Genomic DNA, 15022 nt, shown 5'->3' with positions numbered 1-15022 from the left:
AGGCACCAGGAAGGGTAATGATTCTACGGGCTCAATGCTCCGCAGAGGCACTGGCAACTGCCGAATGCTCTAGTATCATATAAAATCATGGCGTTGAGGGAATACTCGTGATCGTCGTCAATTCAGGGTGTGGCAAGGAAGCAATACCTCGTACAGGCCGAAGGGATTGCAGAACGACTCCCGGAGGGCTCCCACGCCTTGGCTAAAACTCCCACTCAATCAGCATTCCATCTGGCCCTCTCATCTCCCCTGGCGCTTTGTCCCCACCCTCTCCATCATAAACTGCGTCCATGTCTTTCTTCTTCTTACTGTCCTTCTCCTTCCTCGGTACTATCTTTGGCGGTGGCTTATCTCTGTCTACCTTCCTCAGGAGACTTGGGATGTTTTGCCTTCGGGACAGACCTACTCGGTAGATCACTTTCCTTCCAGAACTGCTCAGACTTGGCGGGTTGATGGGCGAGTGTTTGGTGGGGCCTTTTTCTGTGGATGATGGCAATGCAGAAGGTTTAGGCTTTGCTGGTGTAGTTATTGGCTCGTTTCTTTTGTCCTTGCCAGATAAGGTCTCTGGCTGCGTTTGCTTTTCAGCTTCTGGCTCAGGTGATTTAATGGGCGAAACAGTAGGAGCCTTTATGAACCCTTTCTGGATCAAGTCATTGCTGGTGCTAGCGGGTATGTTCCTGGACTTCTCGGCTAGTGGTGAGCGCGATATTGTGTTTGATTCTGGTTCGTCTTCTTTTTCTTCAGTAGTCTTTTGCTCCTCTTGCTTATGTTCCCCTTTCTTTGGCCTTCTACCTCGCTTCTTAGGCTCCACTACGGGGTCCTTAACCTGTGTATGGATGGGAATCTCGATGGTGATATTGGTGCTTTTAGCACTTGTTGCCTGTTCGCTTTTTTCTTTGCGCTTGTGTTCATCATTGATCCTGAAAACGTCGGGCTCTATCTTCAACGCGTTGAAGTCGGGCGGCAGGTCCAATTTCACAGGCGCAGGCTTTGAGTCCATCCAGACAACATCTTCTTCACCTTCGCTTAGCATTGGATCTGCTTTTTTGAACAAGGCCGCCGCAGATGTCTTTGCGCGTTTGACTTTACTCTTTCGACCTTTCTTTGTGCTAGACTTTGTTGAAGTTATGTTCGGGGTTTCTTGCTCTGCGACGTCGTTGCCATTGGGCTTTGCCGGGGTGCGACAGTCATCGTCGGCTTCCAGCGGAGGTAGAAGAGTTGTATCCTCGTCTTTGTCCTTCTTTGATCGTGTGCGGCTTGGTCGGGGCTTATATGATTCTTTCGGGAGCCCAATAACCGCTTCATCACTGAGATTAAGCTCGCTGGTGGGGTGTTTGGCAAGGGAAGAATCACCAACCGCTTGCTCAAGCTCGCCTTCCACAATAATTTTTGAGCGAGACCGACTGGGGCGTGGCTTGTAAGCTTCTTTTGGCAGCTCAATTACCAATTCGTTGCTTAGATTTAACTCGCTTGTTGGATGCTTCATGGAGGAGGACTCGGCAGGACTCTCTTCAGGTCCTTCCTCATCGATCTGTTTGGATTTCCTTCTGCTCCACTTCCGGCTTGGTGCATTTGTCGCTGACGTCTGAGATGCTTGAGACAACGACTCCATTGTCCCTTCTCGAGCCCTGGTCGGGTTAGGCAGAGTTGTGAAAGCCAGGCCCACGGGATCTTCATTAAGACTAGGAGGAGGAGATTTGGAAGGAAGCCTAGAGTTCTTCGCTTTGCGTCCACGCTTCTTGGGCACCGATGATTTTTCCATAGATGGCAGAGCATCCTCCGCCGCGGTGGGTGGATCACCTATGTCATTTGCGGTCTCAGGCGCGTAGACGTGACTGTCATCATTAGCATTGGATGCCACTCCATCCTTTTGCATGATTGGAGGGGGGTTAATAGCCAGAGGCCTTTCTAGGTAAGGTTGTAATAGTGCTTGCAATGGTTGGTCTTGCCACGGCCCGTCAACAGAAACTGTATGGTAATTTCCAGCAATCTGGGTTGATCTTGCTTCATCGATCTCTATCTCGATCTCTGCCATATCCATGAGATATTCGGGCTTAGCTTGGCTGTTGTCCTCCTCGAAGGACACCTGGCTTAACGATCCGAAAGGGTTAGCGTTGACGCTCAGACCCTGAGCAGAGCCCCGGAAGTCTATATTGATTGATTGGTGATGTCCCATAGAAGCTATTGATGTGGTCATGCAATGGGTGGAATCGGCGAAGGATTGCTTGCGAAGTGGAAACACTTCAGTTCGAGCGCTGGTGCCGGTCAAGATTGGTATGTTCGGATTAGCGGACACAGGGTGTATGGTCGAAGTCGCCTGATCTCCTGCATCTCCATCATGACCTGTCGATTCTAAATTTCTGGGCCCCAGAGAGGCTTTAGAAGGCAGCGCAAATAAATTGTCGTCTTGAGCAGTGCGAGACCTGGATGCTGCACTGTATGTTTTTGACCTCTTCATCTTCGGCTTCCGACCGGATTTCTCATGCTGTAGGTCCCCAAGACCGTCTTGAAAAGCACTGTGAGCTCTCTTCTTAGACATCATTCCGGGTAGGACTTCTCCAAAGAGGCTGGTGGACTGGAGGTCGGCTGTCTTAGTTGCGGTAATATCCGCAGAGCCATCTAGTTGATTGAAGTCCGTGACATGATGTGAGGCAGAGGATGAAAGCCTCGGCGTTGCATCCAGATATTCATTGAAATCGATTGGGGAAGGTGAGGCCAGACTCTGGAGTGGATCTTCGTTTCGGTTTTCGTGAGCAGCACGTCGCTTCAGAGGCGAGTTCAAATCAGACTCGCCGTCCGAATCCGCTATCTCGGGAAGCATTATCGTAGTGCCGTCCTCAAAGCCTCCATAGAGTTTTTGTACTTGTAGGCAATAGCTAGTGGTTCGAGGATCACGTTGTTGTCAATTGTCCCGCGGTGCGTTTCAACTGAACGCGTCTCCACACGCGTGAGCACGTGACAATGCTTCTCCCAATGCTTGGGCCAAGGTGGATAACCTCGCTGTAAATCGTTTCTCTTCCTTTTCCCTTACTGAGCCGGATTCCCAACTTCGATGCTCATTACTAAGGGTGTACCGCATCAGGATTCCACCTGCTTATCAGCGGACACAACTCGATGTTCGGTCGGGCGCTGTAAGAGATAAGGCACGAAAAGGCTGATTGGCTTTCCTCCAGGCTCGGAATCTCAGCCTTGCAGCTAGACTGTACCCTCCGCCTTTTCAGGAAAGAATGGTTAAAACGACAGTTCCAGGACAAATAGCTTGCGGACGACCGGACTCGCTTTCATCTTAAGGTCATACTGATCGAAGTGACCATGCAATATGGTTCGGCCGCGGAACAACAAAGCGGAGCTCTGTTCGTCGCGGGAATAATAGGACCATTCTAATCACCGTGGAATCTCCCAACGGTCTAGGTGGAAGCACAGCGGAAAGCACAGGTTGCTCATAGTCCGGCTTTACTGAGGCTTACTGGTCGGAGCAAGACCAAAGTTGAAACCGTCATTGACAAGTTGGCCGCAACCCAACCTGACGTGACGTACTGATACCTTCCCATAGCTCTTTCAAATCTGGCGTCCGCCAAAAAAGCACCTCAAGTGGCCGCGAAAGATCCAGACATCTCTCACATTCACATCTGGGTCTGTAGTGCCAAGTCTTGTGGATCCCTGGACACCAACTACAAGCCGACAAAATCCAGATACAATTTGCGAATCACATTGGCAATTTCTTTGATAATGCCATTCTGGAGAAGCTCATGGCCGGCGCAGAAAACTCTCCTACTAGAGCGGTAAGAATCGTCGATGTTGTTACCGCCTGCGCAATGTTCTTGCCTGTTCGATTCCCTGATCTGAATTTCTCCAAATAGGAGGACCTCCCGGAAAGTGAAGGGGCAAATGGCAAGGCCATGAAGATGTTTGGTATGGAAGCGCCTGTCTCTATCGTCCATCCGTTGCCTAGGGCCATTCGAAGTCGGCAAATGCACTGTTCTCGCCTGGGCTTACCGCTCGTCTATTTGAGAAATTTGACATAGAGTCTTACGCTTTACACCACGGGGTATCCAGAAGATCCTGGGAGGCATACAGAGGACGGCTTCGCACAGAAGCTTTTGCTGGGCAACAAGTCGCTGGAGAGCTCCGAAGCGCTTGAGCAAAGTGCCTCCACCACGCTTGTTGCAGCTTTGGAGCCTGGTCTTTCGACGCTCACCACTACCGGTGACAGACTGTGCCTGAGCGACTGTCAATTGACTCCAGCGATCACCTGGCGAGGAGTCCCAAGAATTCGGAGAAATTGTGGACGATGAGTGAGGCCCTACTGAACCAAAGAGTTTTGTGTAACAATTTTGTCTCTAGTGTTGGGAGATGCATGTGGATGGCTACCGAGTCAGGAGTCTGGCCGTTGATGCTAAGAATTGCGCAGAAGTACACGCAGCACGGCACGGACCACCTCGGATCACCTTGTTTCCTGTTTATCTCGATATGAGGTGGATTAAAAAATTCATTTCAGATGTTTGCCACTCGGTAGAAGGCGGACAAGATCTTGCACAAAAGACTCGTTTCGATACCACATGTGAAATCTTTGAGATATCAATGGTGAGTTGTCCGTCAGACTGTGACACCTCTCGATGTCTTATAGGGCTCCAGAGAAGAGAGCAATATTCATGCCGCGTACTCGCATTTTTCATGGAGGGGCAGGTCCACAGCGGAGTATTTTTGAGCGCTAAGGGTCAGGATGGTCAGGTCCGAACAGGGATGCGGATTGAGGACAGGGGAGCCTGAAGCCCTACTAGAAGTCAAGCCCCTCGGGACGACAAGAGAGAGGCGCCATGGAAACGGAGCGAACGACGTGGCTTCAAGATGGTGGATGAAGCGTCAATAAGGGGAGACGGAGAGCGAGTTCCGCTGCGAGGCAGTGACAGCGCGTCATGCATGAGAGCGCAACGTGCAACGACCGAGTGCAAGGATTGGTCCAAGACGGAGGAGCAGGAAATCAGGTCCAAGGAAGTGCCGCGGACCGCTGGGGCGATCGGGTCAAGGGGTTGCTGAGGCACCGTGTTGGAGAAATCAACGGTGTGAAGGACCTGCAGCCGTGGTAGAAAACGTGATGAGAAGGGTGCAATCTCAACAGTGACCCAAGCAGAGGGCGTTTGGGGGACAAAAACAAAATGTATTATTTTGGAAGGGGGTGGAGAGGAAAGTCAGTCCTGACAAGGCGTGTGGTAGAGAGTGGGCTGAGGCTTGATGCCATCTGAATGGACAGCGAGTTGCAGCAAGACGGTCAGCACACGGGGAAGTCCTTGGTCAATACGATGATTCAACGTCATGGTCGCACAGAAAATTTGGCAAGAGGAGAAAAAAATGGAGAAGTGAGCTCTTGTGCTTAAGCCCCAACAGTGGCACACATGTCTAGGCCCAGAGAGTGTCTGGAGAGCCCGGAGAGGGCCAAGAGAAGGCACATCAGAGCCGCCTGGAAGCTGTTCCCACTGCCTCAATTGATCGCGCTCTCACACGTGGAACAGTTTGTAGGGTGACTGCGCAATAATAATGCAAGCAGGATACAGGGACAAGGACTGAACAACAACAACACCACCACCACCACCACCAAACAATACCCAACATCATACCGCTTTAGGGCTGTGACACAAGGCACCGTGCATCTGGTGTCATCTTCATTATCGAGCATCATCGAGATCAACACCCCTACCTACTCCCCTTACCTACCCAGTACCCAGTACTCCCCCTCCCATCCCCGTCCCATACACGACGCTACTCGCTCACCGAATCACTACCTCTCTCAACACTCAGCCTCTCGCTCCTCCACGTGTTTGCTGCAACAACTCCCTCCTGTCCCACCAGAGATTGACCGCCTCCTCCCGGTCTTGTACCTGCTCCGTCCCTCGTTCGCAGCACGTTGGCCTTCTCAGCACTACCCGACGTCTGCTCCCTCTCCTCCTCTGCTCGCTTCTCCCTTCCACCCCCTTCACGGATCACTCGTGGCGAATCGTCGTTACACGCACGACCGCCTCCCCTACCACTTCCCAGCACCTCCGTTCACCCAGGGAGTAGTTGAAACCCCAAACTGCTCGCCCAATGTCCTCCCCATGTCAAATAGCGCTCCCGCCGGAAGACCGTCCGCGCCAGGCTCGACGGTAAATGGACTCTCTCTGCTCCGCCGTGAATCAGGCTCTTCTTCAACTGCTACCAGTCTGAGTCCCTCGTCGAATTCCAAGCCTATTCCCATCTCACGGGGGACAAAAGGAATATACCCTTCCACGAGTACAAACAATGGCAGAGGTCCGCTCTACAGCCTTCACCGGGCAGCCACGTTGGGCGAGCAAGTTCCTCAACTATCAGAAAGAGACAGTATTTTTGCCGAACACTATGTATCACCTCCGAGCGAGCCTTCCACTTCCCTAGACGGTGCAAGAACATCTCCTTCCTCCATTCCAACGCGGAAAGCGCTCTTCAACATGTCGACCATGGTCACTCATCCAGTCTCCCCTCCCGAGACGAGCAAAACTCCCCGTACCCATTCACCACGAAAGCTGGATTGGCTTGGAAGGTCCGACTCTTTTACTGATTTAGATACTCCTCCCTCGCCGTCCCATCCTTCGACCGGCACAATACACGGCATCAGACGGATAGCGTCCGATTCAAACTCATGGACTAAGAAGTTCCATGTTACCTTGGGGAAGATGGAGAGCCAGGAGGGCAGAGATCAAGAGGCGGGAAGTGTACGACAGAACCAGTATGGTGGAACGACAACAGAGAGAGACACTCCTTCGGAACACGAAATCGGGCCACATACAGCGGTTGAGAGAGGTGATGCCATGCGTGCAGTCATGAAGGGCCCTCGCACAGAGCGAAGCGTCAGTCGTGGCCGGGCACACGTGGACAAGAGCATAGAAGCTACAGTCAAGAACCCCGAAGTTGGAGGCACAGCACGTAGCAGGAAGGCTAGCCATATGATGGGTATTTTCGATCCACGAACTGGCTCGGAATCTCCAGGGTTACCCATCCGCGACCAACTGGGTCACGTTGGCAGCGGTAGGGAACCCTCGAAGTCGTCTTCACGACCCACAAGCCCGGCTACTCAAGACACCAAGTTCACATGGAGCGCACGCCGACCTTCAAGGGAATTCATTGACGCTACCGTCGCCGCCTCTCAAGATGCCACCCGTCCAGGAAGTCTACGCAGTTCCAAGGCCACTTCTCCACTTAGACCGGACCTCGACCCTTATTTCCGGCAGCAGGACCTTGCGCAGAAGCCTGATGTGAATGGGAGGTTCCTGGACGATGGCAAAGAAGCTTACAAGACGACGGCTCATGATGCAACTCCTCCGGAGAAGTTTGCTGGAGGAGACAGAGATGAGGATCACCATCCATCTGAAGAGGAACATATATCGGCTGCCGTCTACTACCCTCATCCAGGTCCCTCTCCTGAAGAAATTGAGCGTTTCACCTCCCCCGGAGAGGTCGCTTCACCCAACCTGAATAACAATCGACAACTTCCGAGGCCGGCAGACGAGATTGTTCTGTCCACCGATACCAAAACGAACGAAGCACTCGGAGGTACAGAGCACATCGATATCTCGGTCGTATCTCAAAATGAAAAAAGAATGTTTCATGGAAATTATCGCCCTTTGGACGAAGTGGCACGGGAAGGCCAGGTACCAGCTCTGTCACCCCTCGAAGAATCTCCCACAACTGCAATCGTCAGTACTTCAGAGTCCGAGATTGAATCCGGTGACGATATAAGTCGCCAAAGTCAAACAGATGACATGTCAACAACGCCGACGCAACGAAGCACACTTTCTAGGAGGCCGACAGAGGTCCAAGGACCGCCGAGGACCAAGGGCAAGGTCGTTCTCGAGCCTTACAAACATCAAGTAGGAGGGCATTCGACGATATTTCGCTTTTCTCGTCGAGCCGTCTGCAAACAGCTGAATAATCGCGAGAATGAGTTTTACGAACGGATTGAGCAACGGCATCCGGACATGCTCAAATTCCTTCCCAGGTATGTCTACTTATCCTAGCCGACTTTACCCCTTCTCGGTCACGAAGGCTGGAGAGAGACGGGATTGCTGACGTGAATAGATACATTGGCGTACTGAATGTGACATTCTCAAAGATTCCGAAGCAGGTGCAGAACTCTGACGCTAGACCCGACGAGGATACGAGGACTCGGAACCCTGGTCAAGACGAAGACCACCCTAGGGAAATTGAGAACACATCCGACGTCGGCTCGAGGCCAATGATTTCGTCTGGAGACCAACCACGAATCGTCAGCCACTCGATGCAGCAAATCGGTAGCATCCCGGAGGTCATTCTAGAACAGAACAAGCACATCATCCCCTCTAACTACTTTGCTTTGCCAGAGCGGCCTAAAAGTGCCGACCCCAATCACGGGCGGCGGCAAAGCAAGGATTTCGACCTTCCCGGTGCCCTGGCGCAGGACTTCCCAGAAACAGAGAAGTCCCCGAACAGACCATCCATGCTCGAACATTCCAACAGTTGGGGCCATACTACTGTCAACGAGGGCTTGAAGGACAAAATCCTACGCGAAGTATTTGGCCCTCCTCCCGTCCAATATTTCCGTCGTCATATACCCTCGCACAGTACTATTCCGCGACTCAGGGCCCGCCACCCTCCGCGCCGGAGGAGCAACCTCTCCACAAATTCGTTCCCCCACACTGATGCTAAGGATTCGGCCCAGTCGAAAGACTACCTCGAAGCACCCACAATGCACAAAGAGACTTCTTACATGTCTCCACCCAATGAGGTGGCATCGCAGAATGGCGACAGTGCCGGCATGTATTCTTCATCGGCCTCGGCTTTTGATGACCTCAAGTACAATCTCGAACATGTCAAGACAGCCGGAAGTGAGGTGTCCACCTCCTCTGGTCCAGACAACAGACAACATGTGAAAAGGCGTCATTCTGGGATGGGCCTACGGCGTCGGCGCCAATCAGTAAATGAGATGCAGACTCCTGGGTTGGAGTATTTTGAAGACGAAGCCTACACAACGGATTTTGGACCTGACACTGGGGGCCATGTCTTTTCCATGGACCAAGAGAAGAAACGAGATGTTGCCAAGTCCCGCCTCAGTAATTCGACAACCAACGGCTCGATCAAGTCTCGAGCAGAAGAGGCCAAAATTTCTAATGCTCACCTAAACAATGCAGGCAAATCCAGAGAGACAGCTTCGACAAGCTTGATACCCTCCAACCCAAAAGAGGCTCAAAAGACTTACAATGCCTCTGGCGACCGAGTAGTATACTTCATCTTGTTGGAGGATCTCACCAGTGGCATGGGACGACCGTGTGTACTTGATCTCAAAATGGGAACAAGGCAGTTTGGTGTCGAAGCTACTAAAAAGAAAATGGAATCTCAGCGCCGCAAATGCAAATCGACAACCTCGCAACAACTAGGTGTCAGAATATGTGGCATGCAGACTTTCAATGCAAAAACCCAAAAGGTATCATACGAAGATAAATATTATGGTCGTGATCTTAAAGCCGGGCGAGAGTTTAGGGACGCGCTCACTAGGTTTCTCCACGATGGTGTCAGCTATCACAGCGTTGCACGGCACATCCCCACCATCTTGCACAAACTTTCCAAGCTTGAGAGCATGGTGCGAAGATTGCCTGGTTATCGATTCTACGCGAGCTCCCTTCTCATGCTATACGATGCCGAGCCCTACAAGTCTCGGGAAGCGGAAGAGGCAACAAGGAACGGTATAGACATCGCCGAACAAAGGAAAAAGGAGGGCAAAAAGTGGCCGCCACCTATTGATATCAAGATTGTGGATTTTGCCAACTGCATCACGGGCGAGGATGAACTCCCTACCAACGCCCAAGCGCCGCCTGCCCATCCAAAAGATATTGATCGAGGTTATTTGCGCGGGTTAAGAACTTTGAAAGCCTACTTCGAACGCATCCTAGCCGACATCAAAAACAACGAAAAGAAGGAGATAAGCGGTAGGGAGGAATTAACCACCGATGATGAGGGTGCCAGCCATGTTTCCAACGGCGGAAACGATACTCCGGAGGATGAAAGTGAAGTCAGCCTATAACGGCAAGCTGGCATGCACTAGGGCTAGATTTAATACGGGGCGATCCCGAACTTGTCAAAAACCATCAGCTTTTAGCGAGGAGTGCGGAGTTTTGAGTCCTTGTACTCAGGACCAAAGTCATTGTTTACATATCTAGGACGGTCGGTTTTGATCACAGTCAAGTCCTTGTCGTCGCCCAAGCCGAAGAGAAACCGCAAGCTTGGAACTATCTTGGAATGTCCTTTTGGACCTGTACAAGGTGGGCTGGCCGGAGTTGGGCGGGAACCGTGGAACTTCTCATACCATGTTGCGAATAATGCAGTGCACCGGTCACGCCAGGGTATAGAGGTGTACGAAGATTAGCATGAATGCATGAATGTCTGAACATGGTACATATCTCGAAACCCTCTACCGCCAGAGGCCGACTCCGGCCTGCGCAGCCCAAGAACCACCTTGTCCACTTGTTCGGTGCGTTGCCTAACCACAGCTCGCAGCCTTGACTCTTTGCTTCCCTGCGTGGAGCTCCTATCTTCTCCGATTTTCCTCGAGCACAGTTTGCGCTCTATGGGTTATGGTATGTCCTGGCTGAGGACCTTGCTAAGATGCGTTTGTGAAGGTCACTTCGGGCGGCGTTGATTGGTTCGACCAATCACATTGCCGGTCCAGCCAGCCTTGCCCCTTACCGGCGATAATGTCTCTGGCCTCGTTTGCGAACCCAGTCGGAGAGTCGAGGACCTCTCGCAGCCAGCCGGGGGGATAATGCATATAACACAGGAGCGCACGGTGCCCATTCACTATTTGTGTCTCGTCCATGATTCGAATACACACTCTGCTCGACAAGCACTCCGGATCTTTCTTCTCCTATACTCGACAGCCTAGTCAAGCACAATACAACATCACACAACCTAGCTCGACGTCGCCCAAGCATTTCACAGACATTTCCTCGCCAGGAAAACAACAACCGAAATATCCGATACCTCGGCACCCACAGACCCATAACAATATATAATATGCCTCCCAAGTCAACCACTGCCAAATTACTTATGATTCTCGACAAGGTGGGCGGCTCGCTCCGCAGATCGCCCAAGCGGCTCTCCGACCGCTTCCGGGAGCGGTATACGCTCGAGCTAGAGAGCCCGAAAGCGGATGTGTGGCGAGGGACGTCGTACCTGCCGTACGGAATGGAGACCCCGACCGAGGCGGCGGAAACATTCGAGAACTCTATAGGCGCTAGTCCCAATTGCAGGACGGAGAGGTAGCTGGTGCCCCCAGTCAGGGAGGACAACCGTGGCGCCTCGACCTAGGAAGGCAAAAGGACGTCCGTGGCAGTCGGGCAGGCGAAGCCCTCTGGACGGGTGGGTGAGAGGGTGGCCAGACCGCTGGCGCGGTTCCAAACAACTCGGACAACAATTGCGCAAAGCCTTGCCGACGTAGCGGGGAAGGAGAGAGACGAGGGCAGGGTGAATAAACCACAACCACGACAGGGAGGGAGGGAATGGGTCAAAGCAATGAACACTCTATCCTAACTAGGCATAGACGGCGTTTTATGCACTAACCATAAGCGAGCGTCGCGAGGCACTCGAGGGAAAAAAGAGAGAGAGAGAGTGTGTGTGTGTGTGTTCTCTAGAGCAAGGCTCGTGGCGAGGAGGAGGACGTTTCCCAGCCTTGGGGCTGCTTTCATTTACAAGCCAGTACATTGGCGCATCTCCCCTGTATCTTTTGTAGGCCATGACAATCATCGAACAATTTGAGTTGCCGCTCGTGAGGTCGGAATTTGTCTGCGAATTCCCGAATTCCTCAAAAGGGCAGTGCGGTGCACTGCACTGGATCATATTCCTGTGACCAACCAGCCAGCCTCGCCACCGACAGTCTCGACTCTCAGGCCATGCATGCGGGTGCGAAAAGAGATAGCCTAAAAATGCCACCGAGAAGGGCCAAGGCCGAAGACATAATGCGCTGTTCTCCCCAAGATCGGAGTCCGTGCTGCTGATTACGGACGATGAGATGGTGGGCGGATGGGTGGGTGGATGGGCGAAAGCCTCGGTTGGGACCAGATGATGGAGATGAAGGTGAAGATGAAGGAGAAGGAGAAGGAGAAGGACGAAGGCACTTCAAAGCGCCAGGGTCATTCATCGTGTGTGTCTCTGGGGAGTGGCCCATCACTTATACTGCCTAGGTATCGGTGCGGAGGACGTGATGAGTACGGGAGTCTGTTTCCACAGGGATCGGCGTCGTCCCTGGGGTCAACGGACATGGAAATATGCTGCGTACGGTAGACTACATAATGGTGCTTACTATTTCCTTGTTCAAGTAATATTAATCGATTCATCACGAGGCGGGACTTCATGTGCTGCTTTCTGGACTCTTGATGCCATTTCGTCTTTCCTCTTTCTTCCAGAAATTATACTTCGACCATATGCTAGGGCAATTCCACATCACGCCAGAACAGATCGACAACTATTGGTGGTGCTGTTGGTCCCCCTGTAGGATCTGCGTTCCAGGATAATTCTAGACGGGCTAAGTGAGCTAGATTCCCGAGTCCGTCTGCAGGGGCTCTTCGCCGGGGTCAATGAGATATCCGCACGGGTCAGACGGGTCGTGGATCTTGGGACTCCAATCGTCCCAGCCCTTGCACATGTCTTTGAACCGCTCCCCCCAGAAGGGCGGGATGCTGATCCTCCCGCGATTCTCGACGATCTGCACGGCCAGGCCTGAGGACGCGTGGAACGCGATGTGGCAGTGCATGATCCAGACGCCCGGGTTGTCCGCCCTGAACGCAACGATCAAATAACCGCCGTTCGGGAGGAAGGCGACATCGCGCCGCGGAGGGTTGTTGAGTGTGAGAGAAGCCTTGGACACGTCGCATTCTGTCGAGGAGTCTGGGACGCATTGGTCCAGCACCGCGAAGTCGTGCCCGTGCAGGTGGATCGGATGTTGGCCGGGAACAAAAATGCCAGGAACCTTAGGCACCGGATGCGGTAGGAGCGGTGCTTTTGACTTCTTGGGTCCGGATATGATGGTGAGTTGGATCCATTCTTCCTTGCTGGTGTCATTCGTGTCGACCACGGCCAGCCAGCCCTTGTCCGTGAAATTTTGGTTGAGGTTCCAGAGCGTCGGGCCGCTGAAGTTGAGCCACATGGGGTTATTTGGCACGAGCTCGAATCTGCCCACTGTCTTGTCGCACGGCCAGTATGGGTAGCCCTTCATCTGCTGGAAGGTGAGATAGAGAGGATCCATTTCTGCTCAAGAATGTTAGCGGCGCTTTACAAGATGGCCCACTTTGTCTGGCTTTCATAGAGTTTGTTTCATCTTACCTTGTCTGCGGCGCCCGACACTCCAATGGACTATTGGAGTAATGTTCCTATAATACGTCTCGTCCGCACAGGTAGCTTCGAAAGGATGTCTCGAAGTACTCGGCAACGCTTTGTTGAAGGTATACCGAACGATGCCAGTGCGTTCATCAGGAATCGGAGCGGAGGTGTTGAAAGAACTGCAGTTCGTAGCAGGAGTCGTACGGATCCAGTAACTCTGATCATAGGTGAATTTCTCTGGGTTTGCGTCGACGATGATATTATATCGTTGCCCTGGAGCCAAGAACATCGTGTCAGAAATCGAAAATAGCCAAGATGCAATTCTTTCTTCCGACGCTCACCTATCCCCACCACTACGTGATCGGTATAGTATGGCTCAATCGCCACAAAGTCCGTGGAAATAACCCAGAACTTGTGGTCGTCGATTGAGAATACAAATGTCGTGTCGGCGGCGCCGTTGATGAGTCTCACAAGGTATTTCACTCCCTGCCTTCTGATCAGACAAACTTGAACGAAGAGCGCATATGGGAGCTTGTACCTTCTGGAAGAATAGCTCGTTGAACTTGGGCTTGACCGCAAGCTCGACGGGAGGCGGCCAATGACCTGAGAGGTCGCTCTGAGCCCGGTGACCCCGTCCAAGGCTGTATTATGCACTTACCAATGCCATTTTGCAGAATGTTGTCCACGAATATCGGTTTCCCGCTTTTTTGGATCGATGCATCCCACTTCTGATATACACTGAGGAGCCACCGACATTAGAGGCAGTGACGTGGAAGTTCGGAGACATCTATTACATACCTCTGGTGGAGCCAGTCCGTCATAATAATGGGATATAACTGATGATCATAATTCTTTGACGTCGGGCCATAGACAGTCAACGGGCCCAGTGCACCTGCAGCGTACTAACAAAAAATAGTTCAGTCCCCGACCTAGAGCATCAGGTGGCTAAACGCAACAAACCTGTAAGGAATAGTGACTGTGATACCACGACGTCCCGTATTGGGTGATGTTGAAAATGTATGTGAAGCTGGAATTTGGCGCAATTGGACACTGCGTGACGGCATTGACACCGTCCATATAGCCGGTATGCCACTGTCTGAAGCCGTGCCAGTGGATTGCGGTGCCGTTTCCAGGGTCGTCGGCTGTCTGACTGCCTGTCAACTTGTTTTTGATTGTGATGTGTACCTGATCACCCCAACAAGCTTGGATTCGGGGGCCAGGGAGGCTCTTGTTGAACAGTTGCACTGACAGATTTGCAAATCCGTCGGGATTGAGAGTCGATTCTTCTAACTCGAGGTAGTAATGTCTCACGATACCTTTTGGTCCCTTGTTCTCGTAGTCGGTAGCGATATCAAAGCGTTCGCCAGTCTTGGTATTTTTAAGCCAACACTGTCTGTCTGCCTTGGTGTTGCACGACACCCAGCCGTCTTTTTCCGGGTAGTCGGGGTATTCACATCGAAAAGGAACATCTTCAAGGTCATCTGGTGGATTGAAAATCGGGTATCTTGTTGCCTGCGGCTGAATTGGCTGGACTGGAACCTGCAGATTTGGAGTAGTCTCTGAAGAATAAAGCTGGCTTGGAGAATTTGTCAGAAAATCGAAGAAATAAACGATGCCAGTCCACAGTGCTCGTATTGGAGCCATGCCGACGACGGGATCTGGTGAT

The 15022-nt window shown here is 52.1% G+C and overlaps 3 protein-coding genes across 3 annotated transcripts; 1 reads left to right on the top strand and 2 right to left on the bottom strand.

The window, feature by feature from the left end:
* Positions 1-202: 202 nt before the first annotated feature.
* Positions 203-2821, bottom strand: A1O5_12609 (uncharacterized protein; the record flags this gene model as incomplete). The annotated part of the gene is made up of 1 exon (XM_007753178.1): positions 203-2821. The coding sequence occupies one exon, from the start codon at positions 2819-2821 to the stop codon at positions 203-205; it is 2619 nt and encodes an 872-aa protein (XP_007751368.1).
* A 3640-nt stretch (positions 2822-6461) lies between these two features.
* Positions 6462-10066, top strand: A1O5_12608 (uncharacterized protein; the record flags this gene model as incomplete). The annotated part of the gene is made up of 2 exons (XM_007753177.1): positions 6462-8008; positions 8089-10066. 2 exons carry the CDS (start codon positions 6462-6464, stop codon positions 10064-10066), a joined length of 3525 nt encoding a protein of 1174 aa, XP_007751367.1.
* Positions 10067-12571: 2505 nt separating this feature from the next.
* Positions 12572-15000, bottom strand: A1O5_12607 (uncharacterized protein; the record flags this gene model as incomplete). Its single annotated transcript, XM_007753176.1, has 6 exons — positions 12572-13284; positions 13360-13629; positions 13698-13846; positions 13960-14094; positions 14155-14258; positions 14317-15000. The coding sequence occupies 6 exons, from the start codon at positions 14998-15000 to the stop codon at positions 12572-12574; spliced, it is 2055 nt and encodes a 684-aa protein (XP_007751366.1).
* Positions 15001-15022: the final 22 nt, after the last annotated feature.

This window comes from Cladophialophora psammophila, assembly GCF_000585535.1.
Source record: "Cladophialophora psammophila CBS 110553 chromosome Unknown aczJe-supercont1.35, whole genome shotgun sequence".
Classification (NCBI taxonomy): domain Eukaryota; kingdom Fungi; phylum Ascomycota; class Eurotiomycetes; order Chaetothyriales; family Herpotrichiellaceae; genus Cladophialophora; species Cladophialophora psammophila.
Note: the sequence above shows the minus strand (reverse complement) of the source record. Positions and strands in the feature narration are given on the sequence as shown.